This window comes from Battus philenor, unplaced genomic scaffold (genome assembly GCF_028537555.1).
Source record: "Battus philenor isolate CCGP_79_NKW_IND1 unplaced genomic scaffold, ilBatPhil1.0.hap1 SCAF_29, whole genome shotgun sequence".
Taxonomy (NCBI): domain Eukaryota; kingdom Metazoa; phylum Arthropoda; class Insecta; order Lepidoptera; family Papilionidae; genus Battus; species Battus philenor.
The window spans coordinates 373491-396172 of NW_027181692.1; the positions used below are offsets into that span (position 1 = coordinate 373491).

General features: G+C 38.4%; 2 protein-coding genes across 2 annotated transcripts in view; one reads left to right on the forward strand and one right to left on the reverse strand.

The window, feature by feature from the left end:
- Positions 1-22682, forward strand: part of LOC137926194 (venom protease-like) — a 289572-nt gene that overhangs the window by 231521 nt on the left and 35369 nt on the right. The window lies entirely within an intron of this gene.
- LOC137926413 (uncharacterized) overlaps positions 1-22682 on the reverse strand; it is a 43035-nt gene that overhangs the window by 14149 nt on the left and 6204 nt on the right. Inside the window, exons 7-22 of the mRNA XM_068770013.1 lie at positions 22161-22334; positions 20107-20250; positions 19171-19383; positions 18852-19079; positions 17496-17612; positions 16850-16960; positions 15254-15344; positions 14384-14496; positions 12991-13078; positions 10549-10685; positions 9639-9756; positions 8792-9399; positions 6708-7331; positions 5208-5404; positions 3064-3209; positions 2280-2436 (exon numbers count right to left, since the gene is read on the reverse strand). Of these exons, the coding sequence (XP_068626114.1) occupies positions 2280-2436; positions 3064-3209; positions 5208-5404; positions 6708-7331; positions 8792-9399; positions 9639-9756; positions 10549-10685; positions 12991-13078; positions 14384-14496; positions 15254-15344; positions 16850-16960; positions 17496-17612; positions 18852-19079; positions 19171-19383; positions 20107-20250; positions 22161-22334 (3266 nt within the window). The remainder of the gene's footprint in view (positions 1-2279; positions 2437-3063; positions 3210-5207; positions 5405-6707; positions 7332-8791; positions 9400-9638; positions 9757-10548; positions 10686-12990; positions 13079-14383; positions 14497-15253; positions 15345-16849; positions 16961-17495; positions 17613-18851; positions 19080-19170; positions 19384-20106; positions 20251-22160; positions 22335-22682) is intronic.

The window sequence follows — 22682 nt, forward strand, 5'->3', positions numbered from 1 at the left end:
ACATTTAATTTAGACGACAATACAATATAATAAAATCAATAACATTATAAATTTAAGATGGCCGCCGATACAAAATGGCGGATTACGTATTTTTCCTTAACCCCCTCAATATGGGTATAAATGAAACGGCTACACTAGTAAAACACGATGATTATGTCAAAATTTAAAATTCAAGATGGACGCCGTTCCAATATGGCGGACTAGGTACATATTTTTCCACAACCACCACAATATTTGTATCAAAAAACCGTTTAACTTAAAAAAAAATTTAAATGTATTTATTATAATAATGCTTCTCGTACTGTTTTTTTTTATTGTCTGTGACATTAAGAGCGTTTTTTTATTTTTGACTTTGACAGTCATTAGTGGAGCGACGCCTATCTGTCGGCCATCTTGGATTGAGGCAGTTTTTGAAAGATCGTCAGCGCACCGGGTCAGGTACAAATCGCTATATCCTATGAATCATTCTTATTTCTTACTTTATTATTGTCTGATCGTGTAAAGAAATTGATTATAAATAAACTACAGTAATCATTTTCATAATATCCCACGATTGCGCCTCCTGACATGGATTTTGATAAAAGCCACCCTCCTGTGCTAAACGACCCAATCACCAACATTTTTTAAACATACCAGTGTCTTTGGTCAATGGTTTCTCTTGTTCGTTTGTTCTTCTAGATGTAAAGGCTTTCAAGGGATTAATGTTAAAGGTGAAGTAATAATGGTTGGACATAAGGGAAATTAGTGTGAAAGGTAGAGAAAGTGTAGTAAGAAAGAACAAGGAATGAAAGATCATAAGACGACAGAAGAGCGAGAAAATATAAATATTGTGTGAAAAAAATAGAAAATGAAAATAATATCCCTGTCTCCAACCAGATAAGGGTGGAAGGAGATCTCCTCAATAGCGGAGGCCATAAAAAGAGAAGTATATATATATATATATATCTTTTGCTGTTAATACATATGTATACATACATAACAACTAACATATGAAGAGATAAGGAACAAAAGTGACATTTGAACTTTATAAAGTAATGTATATACACCTATCCCCCGATTTACACGGTATTTGTTTTACACGTTTTCGCTTTTACACGGTTTTCCAAATAAGTTTTTTTTTGTTTCTATCGCACTCTACTAAATGCTACTGTGATTGAACACGTGCGCTGTGCACACATCTCACGGGGAATCCCGAGCTTATGTGCCGACTTGCTGCACACACACACTGTGTCTGTATTTCTTCGCATAAAATTAAAGTTTTATCTACGGAAAATTGTATTTGAGTGAAAGTTTCACAGTTTCAGAAAGATTTAATTTTCCATATTCGTAAATTACAAGCGATAAGTGATAATAAAACACCTTTGGTTTTATTTATTTTTTCTCTGTTTAATGTATTGTAATTAAATAAAAAAATCAGTTTAATCTATCAATGCATTTTATTTTTATTTCTATGTACACCTAAAAATATTGAAAAGAATCACAACTGTTAAATAGTGAAATTGAGCATTTTCTGCAAGCTTTTTCGTTTTACACGTTTTTCTCAGGCACGTATCTACCGTGTAAATCGGGAGATAGGTGTAATGTTAAAAATCTACTTCATTGAAACTATCTTCTCCCATCTCTTACAATTGAAATAGAAATTGTTGTTCCATCTTCTTTCTTTCATTCTCTTTTCGTTTATTCAACATACTTTTACATATAGCATCTCTTTCTTCGCCCCGATCTTTGAAATAACTGTTTAACTTTTGCGGATATTTTGTGTGGGCTTTTTGGCCAATTTACTATTTTTTATCTCGGACCAGAAACATATCTACCTTCAGTTAATATTACACTCTTATTATATATATTTATTTAAGTACACATGCAGTACATGTAAATTAAAATTTGTGATGTGGAACGTTTATTGAATAATTAACATAATTTGTGCCCAGAAAATGAATAATGCGCCTACGAGCGGTTGCGCATCGAACCATGGCTCAAATCCGACTCCCCGAGAACTGCAACGGCCGCGGGCGCACGTGCTGCGCCTTGGCTACCTGCCAAGGCGCAAGCAAGAGCGCGTATCGTGCACGCCGTGCGAGTGAGCGAGACGAGTGAACGAGACGAGTGAGCGAGACGAGTGGGCGAGACGAACAAAAGGTTAAGCGTTGTGACGACGTCCGCGGAAACTTACACATATGGCGGCTTTTTATGTAGCAATATTACTACAAATTACATTAGAAATTATCTTATAAATAATGGCTGTGTTTTTTTTTTAAATAAATATGATAAAAACTTACCTGAGCAATGGTACCATGAGTCGATTGCATACACCTAAAGAAGTTCCGTCCCAGCATCTCTCATATAGCCTCTCGTAGATGGAGAGATCCTCGCGTGCCGCCAGCGAGGCCATGCATGTAGTTATCGCTTCATCCCACCAACCCTCAACTGTGTCACCTAGTCACACGTTATCCTTAATATAAACTCCAAACATATATACATTTAAATATGTATATATATATATATAATATATATAAACAAAAAGGAGGCATGTATTGAATATAATGTAATAAATATATATATTGAATTTCCAAAGGTGTTTAGTGAAGTCTATTCAAAATAATAAATATATATTGTGTAACTAATAGATTCAGGCGTTACCTCGCGAAAGTCAGAAAGGGACTAATATATAGCTAGTTCCGCTATGCAGCAGTAGTCGTGCAATATTCACCGCCCGACAGCCCGCTGTTAAATGCGCATGCGGCAAACAATGCGAAACACATCTACCACCGTTATTTCACTCTACACGTGTTTCACCCCTCCACGGGGCATCCTCAGGATCGACCAGTCCGAGTCCGAACATCCAAACAAAGATGATGTGTGATGATCACGCAACTAATGGCCGTTGTAGATAGGCTTCCTATTAGATGGAACAATCACCTAATCAAGGTGTTAATAATTGAATGCCCTTCCAACTAATGCTATTGTAAATCTACTAGGTAAGGTTATAAAGCAGTGTAATTTCACCTGAAGTAGGTGATGATTATAACAGTTAGGAACGTATCATCATCAGTGGATTCCCACCTGCAACCAGCTGGCTTATGCTGTCCAGAACGCTGGCATCAGCTGCAAAAAGTGCATCCAATAAAGCGCCAAGCAATAGAGCATTATCTCCTTGGACTTCGGCCAAGCGAGCAGGCAATTGACCGGCGAACCAGCTCCATGTAGACCTGGTTGGACCAGAAAAACTCATATGGAAGAAGTTCTTCCACACTATTCAGACATAGAACCTGGTGAAATATTAAATTTTGTTATACAACTAAAGAGTTAGTGGCTTATTAAAAGATGTTTGTAACACTTTATCAATTTATTTAACACACGAACAAATTTTTATTAGCGCTTGAGTGCGAGAAAAAGGACGTGCATTGGTCGTGGGGCTCTGGGGCGCAATGTGCTCTGCGACCGAGTGAAAGCGGGCAATAGAACAAAGGCGCAAAAGAAACAAAAGTAACAAAAGGTCTGCGCCCGCGTCACCGGTGCGTGCATGTGCTCGCTGCACTAATTCGGCACACTAAGTTCGCCCGTCGGCTACGCTCGCCCACAAAATCTTACGCCTAATATTCATTCAGACATCACATCAGTGTATATACGACTCCCACACAACCATCCCTCTATAAAGTGATCTCTCTATAATAAGTTCCAATTTTCTTTTAGGCCAGTACCTTCTGTAGAGACAGAGAGTAAACAATAATTAACTTTAATATGTTGTAATAGGAATTTTGAAATGGCCTTTAATTACTATATTATCATTACGTTTTTTAATATTTATGAAACCATTGATTTTATACGGGATGTACCATATATTAATTATTTAATGGAATCAGGCGTTACCTCACGGAAGTCCATCCTAAGTAAGAAAAGGACCAATATTTAGCCACTTCCGCACATGCAGTGGTAGTCGTGCAACAAAGTGTACCGCCCCCCAGCTCGCTGATAAATGCTTCCACCGTTAAATCACTCAACACGTGTTTCACCCCTCCACGGGGCATCTTCAGGAGTTATGTTACACCGATTAGTGCCAATAATCGGTGTAACGTAAACGTGTTGAGTGATTTGACGGTGGCAGTTGTGTAATTCGCATTGTTTGCCGCATACGCATTTATTAGCGGGCTGGCGGGCGGTGCACTTTGTTGCACGACTACCACTGCATTTGCGGAAGTGGCTAAATATTGGTCCTTTTCTTACATATATTAATTGACAGCAAATTAGCTATACATTCACATCTTTACACCTTTTACACCTACAACCAATCATCCTGTGTAATTTAAGAAAATTAACTAATCCATGTTATAAAGAAGAAACTAAATTTAAAAAAAAATTACACATCACTCCATCAACGCCAGAGACATCTGTAGGGGATATGCTAAAATCGCCACGCTTGGCAGGCGAGTTAGCTATTGCAGTGTGGTATTATGATTCCAGAAGACGCTGACTCCTATCCTTTGGAAACAAGTTTTTATGAGTAGTAGAAATCTTATATAATTAATGCGCAGTGTGAATTATATAAGTTTGTATCCCGGGCGTCAGCCCCGCGATCTACGATCGTAAGTCTGTGTACGAATGAGACGGGACTACCACTGCTCGCATATTTACTTATAATTTCGATTATAATCGAACTATAAATTTTACTATTTGTAAATACATCTTTATAATTTCTCTTTCGTCTATTTATTTCTAGTCTGATTTTTCATCTAAACAGATAGTAGACTTAACATGCCGTTCATATAAGATTGCAGGTCTCAGTCCTCTACCGCTGGGCTGGCACTGCTCGAAAGGCCTAACACCCTCTTCCCCCCCTCCCCCCCCACACAAACACACAATTTCGCAAAAATTCGTTCTTAGCAAATTTCTCGGGAAAAAGAATAGTACTACCAAATTTCAAGTTTCCAAGGCATACGGTTTTAGAGATATCGTGATGAGTCAATAGATTTGAAATCTCTTATATACAGGATGATTGATTATAGATACAAAGGTTATATTAAAAGGCCGCTTTAACCCCTATTGGAAATCCATTAGGGTTATGCCCAACGCTGGGGTTTTATAGCTTAGATGATGAGCCTAGTTGTTCTAACAGTTTATTGTAATTCTTCTCAGGCTTCTTTCACTCCATTTTCTCTTCTTTTTCTCCTGTTGATGCAATTAAGTGTCAAAAAATAAATAAAACGTACTTGTAATCTTCTCCCGGTGGAAGTACGGCGATTAGCTTGGCTTTCTTAACAGCGCTGCTTAGATCTGACCTGATGGACTCAACAAGCCATTGCATCGGCCTGGAGTCAGGTGGGGGTTTCCTCTGCATGCTGGAGATATCTCTTAGCAAACACAATTTCTGTTTGAACGTGCTCGCGTTTACATATGTTGGCCATAGCTGGAATACACGACAACCCATGTATGGAGGGTTCAGGGTGGCTTGTGAAATGGAAATGGGTAAGTGTTGCTTGCGGCTGCCTCCCTTCCCTTTTAGAGGAAAAAGCCAAAGTTTTTCTTGCAGTTTTGTTACGAGGTAATAAGTGATGTAATTAAACGTAATAGAATGCTGTGCGAATGATAGAAAGAAGAAAGAGACAGAGAAACTGAAGGATAAGAGAGGGAGTGGGGGGGTGAAAATAAAAAGGTTTATAATCCCCGTTCCAAAAATAAGATGGTGCAAATAGAAAAGACTGATGACTGAATTAAACCACAAGGAACATGTAACAATCCAACTAGCGTGGACAAACGGGAAATTCCGAAACTTTTCGTCCAAAATACCTCAAAGATGGTCTTTAACCAACGTGTGTTTCCGGTGATGACTTACAGATCCGAGACGTGGTCGCTTACGATTGGCTTCGTAAGGCTCAAGGTCACACAGTAATGGAGAAGGCTTTTAGGAACGAGGGGATCCGCAGAAGAACCAAGATCATCGATGGAAGTCAAAGAATTGCTTGTGAAGTATCAGTGGGCAAGGCATACAGAAAGGTTTTAAAGCGACCACGAGCAGGTAACGCGGCTTGGTTTTGTCCCCCACTAGATGGACCATCGACATAGTTAAAGTTGCAACAAGTCGATGGATGGATGGATAGACGACCTTCAGGAAGACCTAAGTCTCTAAGCGAAATTTCACTGTCAGATCGAATCACAAATGAAAAGATCCTCAACATAGATGAAATATAGGAACTTCAAATAATAAATACATTTAAAAAACTTTTAAGTTAAACGGTTTTTTGATACCCATATTGTGGTGGTTGTGGAAAAATATGTACCTAGTCCGCCATATTGAAACGGCGTCCATCTTGAATTTTAAATTATGACATAATCATCGTGTTTTACTAGTGTAGCCCTTTCATTTGATACCCATATTGAGGGGGTTAAGGAAAAATATGTAATCCGCAATTTTGTATCGGCGGCCATCTTAGATTTATAATGTTATTGATTTTATTATATTGTATTGTCATCTAAATTAAATGTGTGTACTAAATTTCAGATCAATCTGACAACAGGAAGGTACTTAAATTTCAATTTCTAATTTTGACCCAAATAAATACCGTACGGGTCGAACTAAATAAAACCGTTTAAAAATAGAAAAAAAAGCAAATCGAAGAAGGTATATGGAAAAAAAAACACATCGAATAAAAAGAAACAATTCCAATTCAAATGAAAAGGAAGATGATGAAATGAGTCAAGGGAATACATACCTGATCCACCAAATCCAAAACCTTATAGCAGTTCTCTTCCGTTTTACTCTTCCGAACACAGTATTTCGCAACCTCGTTCAACAGTCCACAACGACCAGCCAACTCCTGATCCACTAGAATATACGGCTTCCTTATCAGATACTGGAACAGTGCCGGTATCATATGCTCTCCGAACCCATCGATCATGACCTCGGCTTTGACCTCTATTGGGGTCATAAACCTGAGCGCAATCTCGAATAAATCATTGAAGTACTTGATTTTGCCTATATTTTTCACCAGATCATTCTTTGAATGGTACATGTGGAGAATCGAGAGTAATTTCATCGTATATTTCTTCAGATCTGCAAATCCTGGGTCAGTTACATCGAAAATTTCCAGAAGGAGTTTTAAAGAAGAAGCCAGTGCGACGTCCTTTTCAGGGAATACGAATTTTGGTAGATTCTTCACGATGTCAGCTAGAAGATGCTGCCTACACCAGCTCTCGAAGCTTTCCACCAAGCATAAGTCAGTGGATTTTAGTAATTTTATATATTTCTTTAAGCAAGAAGATATACTTGTGTTCAATTGTAATATTTGCTCGGGTTTGAGTTTTGTTAATAGATTTGAAAGCAATTTTAGCGTGTCCTGGAATCGAAAAATGTCAACAATGTAAATTACCACACCCATACTGATAACTCCAGTCGATAGTTGTCCACAGCTGGGCATAGGCCTCACCCACATATTTCCATAAGGATCTGTTGGAAAAGATCCGCATCCGATTATGACGACTTTAATATGTTTCACCTTCCTAAGTTCAGCTTGAAAAATATATGATAAAATATACGGGCGCATTGTACTTTTCTTTAAGTATAGTCCAGTGGTAGAGGATTGAGACTTGTGACGGTTGGTCATGGGTTCGATTGTGCATTAATTATGATTGCCACTACTCATGAACAATTCTCCAGAGGATGGACTGCATCGTCCTTTGGTTACTGTAATACCATACTGTTCACCTGCCAAGAGTGTCGATGGTATATATCCCATAGATATCTTTAAGAGACGCCTATGGATTGCAGTGAGAGATTCGATTGCTGGTTCAAAGTGGCAGCGGACGGTAGACATGGCTTGTGCAACTAACGGTCGTTGGGGATAAAAGCCTATGCCCCCCATTACGTAGACCGACATAGTCAAGGCTGCGAGGCTAAATGCTGATATTGTTAGACTAGCCTTTTTTTGGCCCCTCCTATTGGAGACCTCTCCTTCCACCCCCTATTTAATTGGGAACAGGGTTTTGTATTTCTTAATAATTTTTTCACTTGAATTTTTATTTTCGTTCTCCTCTTCCATAGTACACAATATCTTTTTTTTTCGACTTTTTCGAGACTAGTCATATTGAGGATGGGGACCTCTATGCCCAGCAGTGGGCGTCTATCGGTTTAGAAGAAGATTCTTAGTCAAGGTCCTCAAACAATCCAGATTGTTGACACGTAAAAATTAACTCTATTTATTACAGAAGCAATTGAAGAAACCGAATCGTTTGATCAGTTTTTGGAAGCATTATTGAAGTTGTTTAAGGTAACGTAACATAGAAGCTAGGTGGCTCGATAACATAAGACCACCTAAGTCTGGTGATCTTTGGGTGTGGCCTATTTTTTGTGGTTGTAATGGAATAGGCGTTTGTCTTCCATCTCACCTGATGGTAAGTGTAGATGAAGACGAAGGTGATACACGCCCATCCAAAAGAAACCTGTTCACTCTACTCTTAAAGGCTTCAGAGTTCAACTCATCAGGAAAAATAGACCCAGGCAGGTCGTTCCAAATCTTGGCGAATCTCACCAAAAACGGGCTGCCAAACCGTTTAGTTCGACTTTTGGGTATGTCGACAACGTATGGATGAAACTTTTGCCTGTGCCTAGTAGTCCGATAAAGGAATCAATCAGGCTCAATCAGTTCGAAAAGAGCATTCGAGCACTCTCCGAAGTGTATCCTATAAAAAACCGAAAAGCTGGCAACTCATCATCAAAATTAACTGAATCATGGTGATGACAGTGATCTGTTTGAATTTTAATTAAATATCTAGATTCTATATGAAACAGTATACATACCTCACGACACGACTCCAGTAGAAATTCAGCGAACTCATAACATATCTCCGCAATCCCTTCCACGCTCATGTCATCTATCTCTCTCTGTCCTTCCTGGAACAGCTTCTCTTTTACTAAGTCCTCTTCAGTCAACATTCTTCTACACTCATCTTCATTTAAGTCGAACACTCTTCTTGCAGTAGACAGAACGTAAAATAGACGCGATGAATCGACGCCATTTTGTTTTGCAATTACAAAAACATCCTTTATAACACCGTAACAATCGTTTCCTTTATAATCGTTAACGTCTTTCAGAAATCTTAAAATGTTTTCCGCCATCTTTTTCATCTGACACACATGCGCCATTTTGTGTCGCCCGACGCCATCTTGTTTTAGAATCACTTTCAGCAGTTTCAATGTGACGTCTTGTATTACATCTTCTTGGAACAGTTCAATCTTTTCCAGGAATAAATCAGTTGATTCTTTCAATGCTTTATGCCGATTCATCGACCTCGTGTTAACAATTTGAACTATTAAATCAGGTAGATACATTTGAACTAATGTATTATTTTCCTTCAACACATTTATTAACATTTCTGATGTATCCAATATGGCCGATTTAGATATGACTGGAAAATAAAAAAAACATGTTAAATATATACCAGGAGTTGGGTTGAGGATTCTATGAATCTATACGGAGCTCCCGGTTGAAGGAACCAGGCCTGCCTGATTCGACCCAGCTTTAGACAGCACCAAGTAAGTACCAGAATAGCTGCTCAATCTGACAGATGGGAGAGGAAGTGAGAAGAACAAAGAACTCTCTGAATTCTTCTGTTCTGCCAAGGCTATATAAAGTAGAAATACTCACAACCGTTCATTTCGATCGCATGCGTCACCACCGACTGTGTGTTTGTTCGAAGAGCAATTTCCTGTGCCAAAACACATGCCGCGCGTCTTACCGTCGGTGACCGTTCACCTGCCACCAACTGCCAAACGACGGTAAGATATTTAAAGTTTCTAATATATATATATATATGTATAGTATGAATATAAATGGAAGAGAAGGCGAAGGAAGTGAGATAATGTACGAAAGGAAGCTATGAGAGATATTGTGATAGAAGTTGATGAAAGAAAGACATTGTCTAGAACGAAAGAAAAATGTATAAAGACCTAAGTCACCCATAGGAGTTGAACAAGAGGTCCCAAAAACGGGGTCAATCATTTTTTTAAAGTTCTTCATTATTATAGTGCTATAATGTATGTGCTACCGAAACCGCTGTACCGCTCTTTAAGTATATACGCGGCAAGGCGCGGAGAATATCAACCGCTCAGTTCCGTCAGTCTACTCTAACACTCTCAGCGCATAGACGTATGAAATTTTTTTTTTAATGGAATCAGACGTTACCTCGCGGAAGTCCAGCCTAAGTAAGAAAAGGACAAATATTTAGCCACTTCCGCAATTGCAGTGGTAGTCGTGCAACAAAGTGCACCGCCCGCCAGTCCGCTGATAAATGCGTATGCGGCAAACAATGCGAATCACACAACTGCCACTGCCAAATCACTCAACACGTGTTTCACCTCTCCACGGGGCATCTTCAGGAGTTATATTACACCGATTAGTGCCAAACACAGAGACTCACAGATTTGATATACATAATAGCTTGAAAACTTCTACTTAGAGAAATAAATACAGACTGTCAAAAATGTGTCAAGTATATACAACAAGTATACAGGTGTTTAAATGAATAAAAAAATCAATATTAATATACGTGAATTACCTGCAGTAAAGTACGTGCCGCGATGACGTCACAGCTGTCGAATGCGCGCGTGTGTGAGTGAGGGTGAGATCGTAGAAGAGCGTATGAGTCACGTGCTAGTCTCTCCTCTTCTTCTTCGGTCAGCTGTCGCCCTTTTACTACAAATTTTGGTTCAACGCTTATTTAAAGTCTCTCTCTCTCAGGAACAAATATACATATACTTATATATATATATATATATATATATTTAAGGGGGTATTTTGTTCTCCCCCTGTCTTAAGTCATAGGAACAAGTTTTACAAAAAAAAATATCATTCTAAATCTCATTCATTCGTTCATATTTTATTCTTCAGAAATCGTTTCATTCTTTTCTTCACCACTTTCGTCACCTACCAGAATATTACATGTTTACTTTTTTTTCTTCCTTTATTTTCGTTTTCTTGTTTGCCGTTTTATTACACTTACATGTCGTTATAATTTCATTTTTACTACATTTAGTCAAAAGAATCTTGGATCTCACTTCTTCCAGAACTTCCTTCGCCTTCTCTTCCACTGCAGGTTCTGGAAGAAGTTCTGGAAAATCGTTGGAAAGCGGTACGCGATCTTTGGAGCAGGCCTATCTTACAGTGGGTGTCCAACCAACAACAACTTTAGAACATGACATTATTCCTTGTTAGTTTTAAACTAACTTTTTAGGCTAAAACATTAATGTTTATATAGGAGATAAATATGTCTGGGGTTGGTATCATGTTCTATATTCAAATAAGCTGTTACAAACACTTTCGAATCAATCAACATAAGATGTCAGCATTGTCGACCCAGCAGCAAGCTACCAGCTCGGCAGGCAGTTCTGCTGAACAGACAGAAGCTCAGCAGTTGCTCTTTGCAAATACAGTTGCACAAAGCGACGACATGCAACTCCGCGAATTGACATCAGCGCAGTGTTGTTGGATACAATAACATACCTTTGTTCAATAATATTTCTTTAACTTTGGTTTTAAATTTCACGTGTAGCTGATGTGAAATTTTAAATATACCATCCATGTAATTGAGTCTCTTAGTAGATTCTCATAAATAAACATCTGTAACCTGACAGAAGTTCTACTGTGATCAAAAAGTTGAATTTGTTAAATGTAAATTCTTTATTTATCCTTCCAAATCAATTCCATCACCTTCAAAGTAACCACCGTCTGATGAAACACACTTTTACCAACTTCTTCCAGTCCTCAAAAAAGACGGAATCGTTTTTTTCCGGTATAGGCTCCCTGACTTTCGATTCGGTTTTAATCACTTCAATATTTAATGGAATCAGGCGTTACCTTGCGGAAGTCCATCCTAAGTAAGATAAGGACCAATATTTAGCCACTTCCGCACATGCAGTGGTAGTCGTGCAACAAAGTGCAACGCCCGGCAGCCCGCTGATAAATGCGTATGCGGCAAACAATGCGAATTACACAACTGCCACTGTTAAATTACTCAACACGTGTTTCACCCCTCCACGGGGCATCTTCAGGAGTTATGTTACACCGATTAGTGCCAAACACAGAGTGCTAAACTCTCTACACTCTCTCAAATATCTTCAGCTGGTTCTTCATACAAGTATCACCAAGAATTGACCTTACTATTGGCACTATTTATCACTTCACTCGTGCCTTTTCAGTTTGCTAAACAGCCAGAAGTCGTACGGATCCAAATCAGACGAATACGGTGGTTGTGGCCAGTCGATTTTTGGCAAAAAAACAAAAAAGTCGCGAAGAACATGCAGTGTGACATCGACTAGAGAATTGACGCGTGTGAGATACAAAACGTCCTTCAAAATGGTTTGGACTGAGCCAAATGATATTTCCAATTCTTGAAAAACAGACGCTTGGAAAATGTTATAGACAGTGCTACCAATGTAGGGAAATAAATTCACCTGCTTCCCTGATGCCCGGAGTTTTAAGAAATTTCACGTTACTTTATTAATCACAGTAGTATGTATGTAAAAACACTAGCTGCTGCCACAAACGTTGTTTTACAAAAAAATTAAAGTTTTTAATTAACAAATCAAATATAGGGGTTGCTCGTAGAGGGGTGAAAATTTAGAGTTGTATGTATTTTTATTTGCTGTATCATAAAAAAATAAAAACAAAAAATTTAGTCAAAAAATTTTAAGGGTGAACAAGTCTTATCACTTAGGTGTATGGAAAATAGATAGTAGCCGATTCTCAGACCTACTGAATACGCAAACAAAATTTGTTAAAAATTGGTCAAGCCGTTTAGGAGGAGTACGGTAACTAACATTGTGACATGGAAATTTTATATATTAGATATAAAAATGTTTGCTATTTTATATGTCTTGAGTTTTCATGTAAGACAATTTCAAAAGAATGAAATGTTTATAAAAAGAATAATTTGTTATTACGAAAAAAAATATATCGAATTTTCTAGAAATTCACATGCAATAGCGATAACACAACTCACAATTCAGGCTCATCAGTTCCATTGTAAGCTGGAGGACCTTCGGATCCTGATGCATCAGGGCTAAACCATGGATCGCTCGGAAGTTTACCTGGCAAATAAACCATTATTTATTCGTCATATTCGTGGTTGCGAAAGGTCCAAGGGTCTTTATTCTTCTAGAAAAATTTCAGATGTCAAATTCATGCAATATACTTGAAAAACAATTTGAAGCAAATGTTGTAATTTTAATTAAACAATTTTTAACGGAATCAGGCGATACCTAGCGGAAGTCCATCCTAAATAAGAAAAGGACCAATATTTAGCCACTTCTGCACATGCAGTGGTAGTCGTGCAACAAAGTGCATCGCCCGCCAGCCCGCTGATAAATGCGCATGCGGCAAACAATGCGAATCACACAACCGCCACCGTTAAATCACTCAACACGTGTTCATCCCTCCACGGGGCATCTTCAGGAGTTATGTTACACCGTTTAGTGACTTTTTTTGACTCTGTGATTATCAACGGGCTGGCGGGCGGTCTAACTAAAAATTAACGCAATTTTAACACAGTTTTATTTTTACTTTGTTTTGCTAACGTAGGGTGTTGTAATGTAGTGTGTTGTGCTTTTTTAAAAAGAGAATAATAAATTTATATAAATTTTTACTTGTTGTTTCTGATTACAAAAAAGGTAAATATTATTCCAATTTATTTATTGGCAGAGTTATATTATTTTTGTTTTTTAAATGTTTACTTTGTACAATTTTCTTTTTAAAAAGTAGTATTTTCGTAACCCTGAACCTATCTTCGATCTTTACATGGCTTGCTATAGAAAAACTTAATTCACTTTGCGGCGTTTCAATTTGCGTCGTGTTTTTTTGGAACGTAACCACGACGCAAAGTGAGGTATTAGTGTACAATGGTTTATTTTGTTTTATCAACAACATGCGTTGTGGGTAGATTTGTAGTTTGGGAGAAATTTCGATACTACCAAACTACCAAACAACTCGAGGTTCAGATCTCTCGGGTGCTCATGAACGGTACGCTTAACGAGTATTATCGACGAGTGACAACCCTAGACGAGATACTAGACGGAGTGACAACCCTAGACGAGATATCCTCGTGAGGTCCTGAGAGATCAATCACTCCATGGAACGTCCACGAAAGCGAAGAGATCAGCGACTCCCCAATCCGGTAAAATAATAGTATGTGGCTTCCTGATTCAAGACTCCTGGAGGATCTGGAGTTAAACTACCTTAAGAGATCTTTGGCTAGACGCAATCTGCGCTCCGTCACCTGGAACCTGTTGAATCTGCAATTATCATTTGAGCGAAAGGCTCTTGGGCAGGTTTTGCCCAGCAGTGGACATCCTGCAGCTGAAATTACGATGATGATTTATCAGTTCAATTTAACTCACCTTGATTGGTATGCCTTCCCCGATGTCCGGAATATCAAGGGTCAAATATTTATTAATTTCATTTTCCTCTTGCGAATTTTTCATTGACCTACTGCTTTTCCTGCCATTGTTACCTAAAAATGTTATGTTTTCATGTCATTTTGTATACAGGTAATAACTTTTACACATTTATGTACTTTGGAATCGTCGATTATTTTAATATTATAATAAGCTACAGTACCCGGCGATGAATATTGCACATCGACATTTGGAAAGAGACAATCGACTAATTTCAGCGTTATCTCTGTCCCACACTACCTATGAGAAGATTTGTCAACATCGTGCAACAGAGATAACGCTCTACAAAGCCAAGTTATGGCGATTGTCTCTTTCCAAATGTCGATGTGCTATATTTATCGCCGGGTGCTGTACCACCGAGTCGGAACGCTGGTCTAACAGCCGGACAGAAACTCAATATTCGCTTTTTTAAATTTAATTTAACAATTTATGATGCGTACACAATAATAAAATTAAATTATATGTAATAATTGAGGAATGAGGTGAAGAATGAATGAACGAAAGGAAAAATTGGTATGAAATAGAACGATAGAGGAATGATAGAAGAGCTCAATTGTAAAATGTGATTTGAAAAACTTAAAAAAGAAAGAGAAATAATGACTCTGACCCAAAAATCAAAATGGTGTTAGAGGTCCCAACTGGCGGGGGCCAAAAATAAGGAACGATGTGACGAAGAATGGGAGGCAATGCGTGAATGAAACGCAAATAATGCCGTGAGATAGATAGATAATGTTAAGAATGTATGGAGGAAAAAATGAGAAAGTGTAATAAGCAGGTGAACAGGAGGCCGCCAAAAGGAGTGGTCATGCTCACCTAAGAACTTTAAGGCTTTTCTTCTTAAAGCCCTTCCTTCTTTTCCCTTAAAGTCGTTGCGTTGTATCAACTTCTCTACTTCTTGTATCACCTGAAAGAGGAATAAATTCGCTGTCTCTGTCTTAATGTATAATTTAGTACCTTATTTTATATAGGACGATTGGTCATAGATTCAAAATTCGTATAACTGTATATTATAATTACGCATTGAAATAGAAAAAATAAATTAATGTAACATACTTTAAAGCGATCACTTTATAGTACCCGACGATAAAAATTGCACATCGACCTATGGAAAGAGGCAATCGGATAATTTTGGATTCGTAGAGCGCTATCTCTGTTGCACGTAATACAAATAGTCTGTGTAATAAAGAATTAAGAAAGTAAAATAAATGTGTAAATAAAGATAAAATAAATGTAAGATAAAATTAAAGAATAAAAATAAATAAAATGTACCTAGCCACCTTAAAGCAAGAAGATTATGGAAGAATAGCGAGGAAAGAAAGATGGTATAAAAGAGCAAAACGAAAGATATTGTGAAAGACGAAAGTAAAGAATGGAAGATATTGTGACGCGTGAAAGAGAGTGATAAATAAAGAAAAGGCTGAAAAAAAAATCCTGATCCCAAAAAGTTAGGGGTACGAGAGGCCCCCAATAGTGGGGCTATAAAAAAAATACAAATAGTCCGGCATCTATTAAGAGCTGTTACAACAAGTATCATCACATGTTAAAAGCAAAAAGTGAAATGGAAGTAACTAAGAATTAGAATTATTTTTATTCCTATTACAATGTCTCATTTGAACAATAGGTATAATAGTGTTTATTATGTGCAGCTGTAATGTTCCTAAATAATCAAATACGTAAACTTAATATGAACATGTTTTTTTTTTTATTTTACCCTAACTTAAAGCCACTGCTTATAGAAAAATTGGTGTAAATTATTATACAAAGATTAAAAAAAAATGAAAAGAAGCAAATGATACATGTTTTAACAGCTCCTAATAGATACCGGACTGTTTGTATTTCGTGCGACAGAGATAGCGCTCTACGAAGCCGAAATAAGCCGATTGCCTCTTTCCATAGGTAGATGTGCAATATTTATTCGCCGTGCACTGTATATAGGATGATCGGAAATAAATATAAAAGCTTTAAATATATCCTAGAAGGTCTACTCGTGTCAAACGAAAGCGCAAGGCAACCAACTGCCAGCGCCATCTATCGGCAACTTCCTAAGTTACAGCGACACTAACGCCATCTTGTGACGTTTTAATATATATTATATTATTAATAATATATGTTTTTTAAAGATCTCTGTCAACTTTGATGTGGTCGTTTCAGCCCATAAACGACCACTAAAGCCTTCCCCAAAAGTATCTATGGGGGATATACGATAATCGCCACACTTAGCAGGCGGGTTGGCGATCGCAGTGGCAATCGTATATATTTAATGCAAAGTGCGAATTATATAACATCGTATCACGGGCGTCGGCCCCGCGACTAACGATCGCAAGTCTCAGTTCTCTACCGACTACCGCTGCTACACATTATTTCTTTGACATTTTAATTAGTAAAGAATCTTGATTCCATTTAACTCACATCAGATATATCCTTGTCCAGCTCAGACCCTCGCAAGTTGAGCAGCTTTTTCAGGATTTTAATGGCTCGTCTCTGCGCGACAGCTTCCACATCTTTACGCGAGAGTATAACCTGTAGGTGTATTATCATGTTAACCCACAGATGCAAGCAAAGCACAACCCCCCCTCCTCATCCCCCTTCCCCCCAAGATACTACATAGGGAGGTAAACAGTAAAGTCTATATCATCATTACCAATTCAGCCTATAAACACCACAAGGCGTTGAACTCTTCGAAGATCACCACCACGGCAGCGACTTCCCTTCACCTGAGATGCCTCCCACGTCGCGTCTACCGGCTTGTGGTCACTTTGGAACCTTTCAGCCCCAAGTGCCATCGCACGAGCAATGTGCCACGACCACTGGCCACTTTAAACGAGCAATTCTTCAATCTACATCGGTGACGTTTGCTCTTCAAACAATCTCATTTCTGGTCAATCTCGCAGCGAAGCTCCTTTTCATTTCTCCCTGGGTGATCAGTAAACCATCAACACATTTATATCAGTTACTTAAACTCACCTGATTGATCAGGTCGCTGAAGATCCTCCACGCTGCATTCTCCTCGTATCATCACACCTTCCAGCTGTAGATTGTTTGTGATATATCTCACCTGTATCGCATCGAGGACAACGGCAGAGTTCTGGATCGTTCCCAGCGGCGTCCGAATCAACGCCAGGCTGCATTCTAACATTTCTGTCTCGTCTGCGCATGCGTTAATATCGATATCCTGTGACGAATATGAAGAATGATATATACACTCGCGTGCAGGCAAATCGATTCTGAAGACACAATTGCCATAAAAAAATTACGATTTTTGTTACAAGCACAATCAATATAAAACAGCATTGTATTTGCATAAAGTTATCATACGTTCATATGTGGTTGACGTGTATACATCTTTACAATCTAATATATAAAATTCTCGTGTCACGGTGTTCGAACTTGAACTCCTCTGAAACGGCTTGACCGATTTTTACCAAATTTTACATGCGTATTCAGTATGTCTGAGAATCGGCTACTATCTATTTTCTATACCCCTAAGTGATAAAGGTTGTTCACACTTAAAAAAAAAAATTTATTTTTTTAACGAAATTTTTTGTTTTTATTTTTTTATGATACAGCATACAAGAATACATACAACCCTAAATTTTCCCCCCTCTACGATCAACCCTTATTTTTAAATTGAAAATTAAAAATATTTTTTTTTGCAAAACAACGTTTGCGGGATCAGCTAGTATATATATATATATATATATATATATATATATATATAGGTAGGGCCTGATGGTGGTGCCCCGTATGTCGGACTCGATCTAGGCGTCAATACCGACTAAAAACAATCCTCTTTCTTCAGTATCCCTGGTCCCCGCGGCATGGTCGCCAGGCATTACTTCGCGGGGGGGATTTAGCCGCAGCTTTCTCTTATAAACTGGCCATTCAGGCCAGCTTCCTCCGCTCCTGCTCTATTTTTCGCAAGACGTTCAGCACGGTCGTGCAGTACGCGCTCGTAAGTTCCCAGGCTGATGGTGAGTATAGCTATGTGTGTGTGTGTGTATATATATATATATATATATATATATATATATACATGGGAGTGAATCACGCAGGCGAATAATAGATGTTTTTATATATTTTTAAAACACTTTAATTTTTCACTTTTACATAGTCGATACAAACCGGCCGATCGCCATCTTCCCAGAGAATGCCATAATTCATTCCTACTTATCATTCATTCATCAATCAATCGCACACTTTCTTCACTCTTACGTTCCGTTCCCACATATATATATGGGTATGCCCCCACTACTACGGGAGGCCTATCTTTCAGTGGTGGATATTCAGTTTCTGTAACTTGGGACGGATAGATGGCGCTAGAAGACCGAATATTGGTTTTTGTCGCGGGTATTATCACAAAAGAGGCACTACTAAGTTGAGGTAGTTTTTACTAAAAAAGACTCCAACGTACCGTGAATGAGTCAAAGAGGCAGCCATCAGCATGAGCGAGCAAAGCACGCGAGGCGGCGAGTAGAGCGGTCGAGTCACCGCATACAGATCGCAGTGCGTTGAGCAATTGAGACATGCGTGTCTTAGCGTGTCGGATGCGTTCTGACATAGCTCCCTGATCCACGCCCACCGCCAATGGTAGAAGGTAAAAACTGACCATTAATAAGCAACGAAGGCTCTCCGGGAGTTCCTGTTGAACAAAATATAAATAGGTGATCGACTGAAGCTATATATTCCCCCCATTTTAACCAAACACCCTGTATATCATCGAGATAACTCACCTCCAACTTATCTTCGGTATCCACGTAGCACTCAAACGTGTAGACCAGGTGATCCATGAAATCACTCAACACAAGATCACATTTCTGCATCACCAACTTGTCTTCGCCATCGGAAGTGTCGAAGAAAGACTTCCACAGGGGGATATATTTATCAATATTTCCTTCACTATTGTATTCTTCTTTAATCTCGTTTATAAAGAATGTAACTAATGCCTAGAAACATACATAAGAAAATTCATTAATCAGTATAAGCCCACTGTTGAACAGTGGATTTTCCAGTAGGACCGGCGTTAAAAATTTCAAGTAAGGACCACGGCCCAACAGACTCGATAGTGAATCCCATAAGTGGACACAAGTCCAGCAGTGGGCGTCGTCTGTCCCACAAAAATTATATTTTATTTATTATCTTAATGGCAACCGTTTTTGAGGGCCTGTCGTACCCCCTAGTATATTTTAGGACAGAGACATTATTTATAATGATTTTTTTAATTTGCCTTCTCCTGTCTCATCAATATCATCTCTTACTACATCTTCTTTTGTTCTCTTCCTTTCATTAACATTCCTCACGCATATCTCTTAATTCTCCACATTCTTTAGTATGACAATTAGTAATAACTTTAAATTCCTTTCCTCTTCCATTGCACAGTATTTCAGGAATTTGTGGTGACGTTCTTTATTTCCGATTGGGGAGGAGAAGGTGACACTCTCATCTCATCTCTCTTTTGCGACTACGGAACAGCTCTTTACTACGTGCACCACGGTCTAGTCCACTGCTGGGTCACAGATGCTTTGGCCCCCAGTGGCCATCCGATCTGCCATACCTACCATCTGTCACTTCAATCAACCATCTCCACATATCTGGACCTCGAGCGACGATGCTAGTTTTTACTACACAACTTACACGAGAAGAGAAGACAAGAAGAAACGTAGACTCACCGTTCTAACGTCATCTGGCGCTTGCAACAGCCCGTGTACCAGTATCATCTTCTTATACTTCTCTGGTACGTTCCGGTGGAACACCAGAGCACTCTTCATTAGTCTTTCATCATCTTCCACGTTAAATTCCACACGCCACAGCACCTAAAGCATCGGATACATTGGAATTTAAACCAAAAATATTTTCTTTTTGATGTCCTTCATTGAGGGTTTGACGAATTTCTCCCACAGGTCTCGATGCTTTTCTGAGTGGATTTGTAATTCCGGCCTGTCACACAGAATCCTCTCATAGAGTTTGTGATAGCCCTCTTGATCACTCCCTCTACTACGACCAACGTATACAGACTCTCTAGCTTCTTGCTATATGGCTGAAGTAGCCCAGAATCTGCTGGTGGAGAACCTGGTCTTCATATGAAATTAATCTAGAACAGAAGTCTGTTCTATGTGCTGATGATGCTGAAATAATTATTTGAAGAAGGTACATTCAAGTCATGCTGATGAAAATTGTGACCTGTTCTGACTGCGGAAAATGAAGAATCTGTACAAATTCAAAGTATGACTGCTAAAGAGTACGGAACAGAACGAGATGCGTTTGAAATGATAGAATCAAGTGACATTCAGAAATAAGCTGAATCTTTATATGAAAATTTTTTTGAAACCGACACGGAGGACATGTTAAATTCACAGCACATTGAAAAAGAGGCTTCGACATGCGCTGAAAACGTGATTTTTTGTTTGAAAAATCTTTGTAAATGTTTAAATCACACTTTAAATCGTCAATCTATTCTAGATCTGACTGTATAGGCTACAGATACAATCTGTTAATAATGAATACAATTAAAAAAAAACGTTAAAGAAATATTTACTATTTTAAGTGTTTACAATAAGTCTTGTCTTTACAATAAGACTGTGTTTGGCACTAATCGGTGTAACATAACTCCTGAAGATGCCCCGTGGAGGGGTGAAACACGTGTTGAGTGATTTGGCGGTGGCGGTTGTGTAATTCGCATTGTTTGCCGCATACGCATTTATCAGCGGGCTGGAGAGCGGTGCACTTTGTTGCACGACTACCACTGCATGTGCGGAAGTGGCTAAATATTGGTCCTTTTCTTACTTAGGATGGACTTCCGCGAGGTAACGCCTGATTCCATTAAATATACAATAAGACCAACGACGTCGCTTCCCAACGCCCACCCATTAACGCCACGCCCACTGCAATCATGAACGTTCAAATATCTTAGCTGTGAAATTATTTACTTGCTTTCTCTTTCAGATATCAACATATTAGTATGACTATCTATTAATTTCTGGTAAAAGTACATATTGTGACCTAATATTTTAGTGAAGTAGTACTACCCCCTCCCCTACTCCTTGGAAGTATAAAGTACAACGTTACAATGGAGTTACTATTGGGAATATAGTGTATTCATTGCCAATAGATAATCGCAGCAATGGATTGAACTTCCAGAACACCTTTTTTTATTTTTATGGCCCCCGATATAGACCTCTCCTTCCACCCCCTATTTAATTGGGAACAGGGTTTCGTATTTCTTAATAATTTTGTCACTTGAATTTTTATTTTCGTTCTCGTCTTCCATAGTACACAATATCTATTTTTCCTACTTCTATCATTCTACAATTCCATTTTCCATTCTCAATCATTCCATTCCTTTCGTACATTCTCAAACACTTTAGTTATCCATTTCTATTGCAGTATCACAGTTTTAATTGGTTTAATTATTTTCTCGTGTACATCAACTTTTATCACGGATTTATTATACAATTGTTTTTTTTTAATATTAGTGAATCTATTTTAATAGCTTTACAATGTTTTATGTAGCTATGTTTTGTCCCTGTCTATTGCGTATTGTTCAACTTTCCTAAAGAATTTTAGAACGCGCTCTCTTTCAACCTCTTCCATTATAATGGAGGCAAGTGTTGCCTTCTCTATCTTATTGCCTAGCCGGCATTCGGTCTCTTTTTTCTTTTTTTCTTTTCTTTTCGCTTCAGCTCTTGAGAGGAAAAGGAGGGATGAAGTGCAGGTGATGACTTACCGCCTCGGTAAGTTCGTATGTGAGCTGGGAGTGTCTCAGCTCATGCTCCAGGGTCCGAGGGTCGTACTTCGTGCAGACAGCATCACGTCCTGCAGCTCTTAGAACACGCAGCGCCGTATACCGAACGTATGAAGGCGAGTCCACACGAGGCACCACCTCCGCATTGAGGATATTCTGGTGACAGAGAAATGGTTTATCTAATACAGTGATCCTGAATCCCAAAGTGATCTATATCGACCCCTTGAGGTCTATGACAACGTGCATGGGGTCTACGTCAGCGAAAAAAAAATTGGGGGTCCATGAAATGAAAATGGGGGTCCACGATAGTGGATCTCAACACATACACTGATAGTACCTATTTACTTACATCATACTATCTTATAATATCAAAACATTTACATTATTTATAAATGTATCTATGAAGTAAAAAAATTATTAATATGTTACGTATATTTTACATAACAGGTGCAAAATTTTATTTTGAGTAATTTTAATTTAAATTCACTTAATAAATGTATAAAT